This window comes from Penaeus japonicus, unplaced genomic scaffold, assembly GCF_977035675.1.
Source record: "Penaeus japonicus unplaced genomic scaffold, GWHDUDI00000001_assembly GWHDUDI00000002, whole genome shotgun sequence".
In the NCBI taxonomy this organism is placed as follows: Eukaryota; Metazoa; Arthropoda; class Malacostraca; order Decapoda; family Penaeidae; genus Penaeus; species Penaeus japonicus.
The window spans coordinates 9,550,444-9,552,943 of NW_028234404.1; the positions used below are offsets into that span (position 1 = coordinate 9,550,444).

General features: G+C 43.4%; 1 protein-coding gene across 1 annotated transcript in view; it reads right to left on the reverse strand.

The window, feature by feature from the left end:
- Positions 1–236: 236 nt before the first annotated feature.
- The window catches only part of LOC147472262 (uncharacterized), a 2,715-nt gene continuing 451 nt past the window's right edge, over positions 237–2,500 (reverse strand). Inside the window, exon 1 of the mRNA XM_086544923.1 lies at positions 237–2,500. This exon is cut by the window's right edge and continues 451 nt beyond it. Coding sequence (XP_086401049.1) covers positions 237–2,500 — 2,264 coding nt within the window.

Consider the following 2,500-nt stretch of genomic DNA (forward strand, 5'->3'; position numbering starts at 1 on the left):
CAAACCAGCTTGAAATATTAACACATACATCAACATGAATATTAATATTAGCTAAAACTAGAAACTATGGCTATAAAGTACATTACAACTTATAAAATAATTGGTAAAACTCTATTTACAAGAGTTTTAAAACTTTGAACAATATGTACAATGTGTCTAGGCATATAGCTTAAAACAGCATTCCACATCCTAGTGTATTTTGGGATGTACTGTCTCTGGTAGTGCCATGTGCTGCATCATGTCTGCTCTAGTGCGTCCGGCACTCTCTCCACGGTCCATGTGGTACGAGTACTCCGACGGACTGGCTGTCGCAGCGCCTGCAAGTGTGGCACTTGTTCTTCTTGTATTTTGAACATGACAGTGAGACCTGCCACATCCCTCCGGTGTTGTAGATTCTGAAGGTTGTTTAGATTCCCAGGATCTTCACCGTTGATTATCTTAATGGCTCTGGATTGTATCCTGTCAAGGAGGTCGAGGTGCTTCTTAGCAGCTCCTCCCCATGTCAGAGGAGCATACTTCATCACAGACCGGATCTGCGATTTATAAAGAACCTCTCTTCCTCTTACATGAAGAAGCCATGAAATATGTCTCAGGGACGCAAGTTTCCTTGATGCTTTCCTCACGATGTTTTCAATGTGTGTTTTGGAGGTGAGTTTTTTATCGTAGGTAACACCAAGTATTTCTACTTCATCTTCAGGTCGTAGTAATTTACCATCGAAGTATAGTTTGATGGTGGGTTGGGGGGTTCTGGTAACTACCATGAGGTGGGTCTTGTTTGGTGCAAACTTGACCTGCCACCTGTGACCCCAAGTTAGGATGTTCTTCAGTTTAGTATTTATGTGTGTTGCTGTCATTTCCTCATCTTCGGCATTGTAGGTAACCGACAGTGTGATGTCGTCAGCAAACGCTTGTGTCTCAGGCACTAGAGGCAGTAAGTCATTTATTAATACATTCCACATGAGGGGTCCCAGAACACTGCCCTGCGGTACGCCTGCCTTGATAGCATGCTGTGTTGATTTCTTACCATTCAAGACGACACTCAGGTACCTATTGGTAAGATAGTCCGTGAAGAGGTTGAGAAGTGGTCCACCCACACCAATTCCACATAATTTCTCAATCAAGGCATCATGCCACACTCGATCGAAGGCCCCCTCGATATCCAGAGCTATCACAGCAGTGCATTGATTATGGTCAAGGGCAGTGCTCCAGGTAGAAGACGTGAGCAGATGGAGATCAGCAGCTGAGTGGTTTCTCCTGAATCCAAACTGTCGGGAGCACATCAGTGAGTGTTTGTTGAGATGTCCTGTTAGGCGTGAACCAATTATTTTCTCAAGAACTTTGCTGACAGCAGAGAGTAGTGCTACAGGACGATAATTTTTGGTTTCTGCTTTATTTCCTTTCTTTTGAATGGGCACGATGTTGCTGACCTTCCATTTCGATGGCCATTTTTGCTGTTGTATGCAATTATTAAACAACAGAGCAAGTGGTTTGGACAACTGTCTAGCACATCTTTTAAGTAAGCGTGGACTTATTTCGTCTGGACCCACTGCTTTTGTCTCAATGAGGTCCTTCAGAATTCTTTCGACTTCTGTCTTTGTTGTCTTTATGTTGGTCAGTTTTTCCACTGTCATTATTGGTAGCATCGGGGATGGTCTGGCAGGTTCTGCCACAGACATTTTCTGTGCAAAGTGATGTGCCAATACCTCTACTTTTTGCTGAGTAGTGAGTGCCATAGTGCCATTTTCTGTGGCCAAGGGTGGAATAGCTCCTTCCCTGATTTCTCCTTGTTTTTGTTTGACAATATTCCACCATTGTTTACCACCAATTTGGCCAGACTTTAGCTTATTTTTGGTGTCTTTTTCCCATTGTTGTATGGCCCATTTCTGGATGGATGCCATTTGAGCCGCAGCCTGTCTATGGATATGTTTGTTATGGATTGTAGGGTTACGATTTAAATTGAGCCATGCCTTGTACTTAGCATCAGATGCCATGCGGCACCTGGGCCCAAACCATGGCTGATCAGAGGGATAGGAAATATGGTCAACATGTGGTACGCACTGTCTCTGGATCTCAAGTAGGGTCGCTGTGAATTGTTCCACTTGCTGATCGACATCACCTCTGAGAATGTCCTCCCAGGATATGTGCGTCAAGGTGTTCCTGATCATTCCCCAATCAGCAGATTCCCATTTCCACATAGTACGGCTATAGTGCTCCTTACGAAAAAGTGCAAAAGAAATTGTTGTGAGTACGGCAATGTGGTCTGAAGTGCCTACAAAACCAAGTGGGGAGCAGCAAACTGTGTCTTCAGGGAAGTTAATCACAACTGGATCAAGTGAGGAACCAGAACTATGTGTAGCAAAACTAACGTGGTTGTTGAGATCATACAATGCTAACATATTATCAAAGTTACCTTGAATGATATGCTGATTGAGATCACCAACTATTATTATATTTTCACAGTGACTGCTCAGTAATAGATTATCAAGGTGGTTTACCAGGA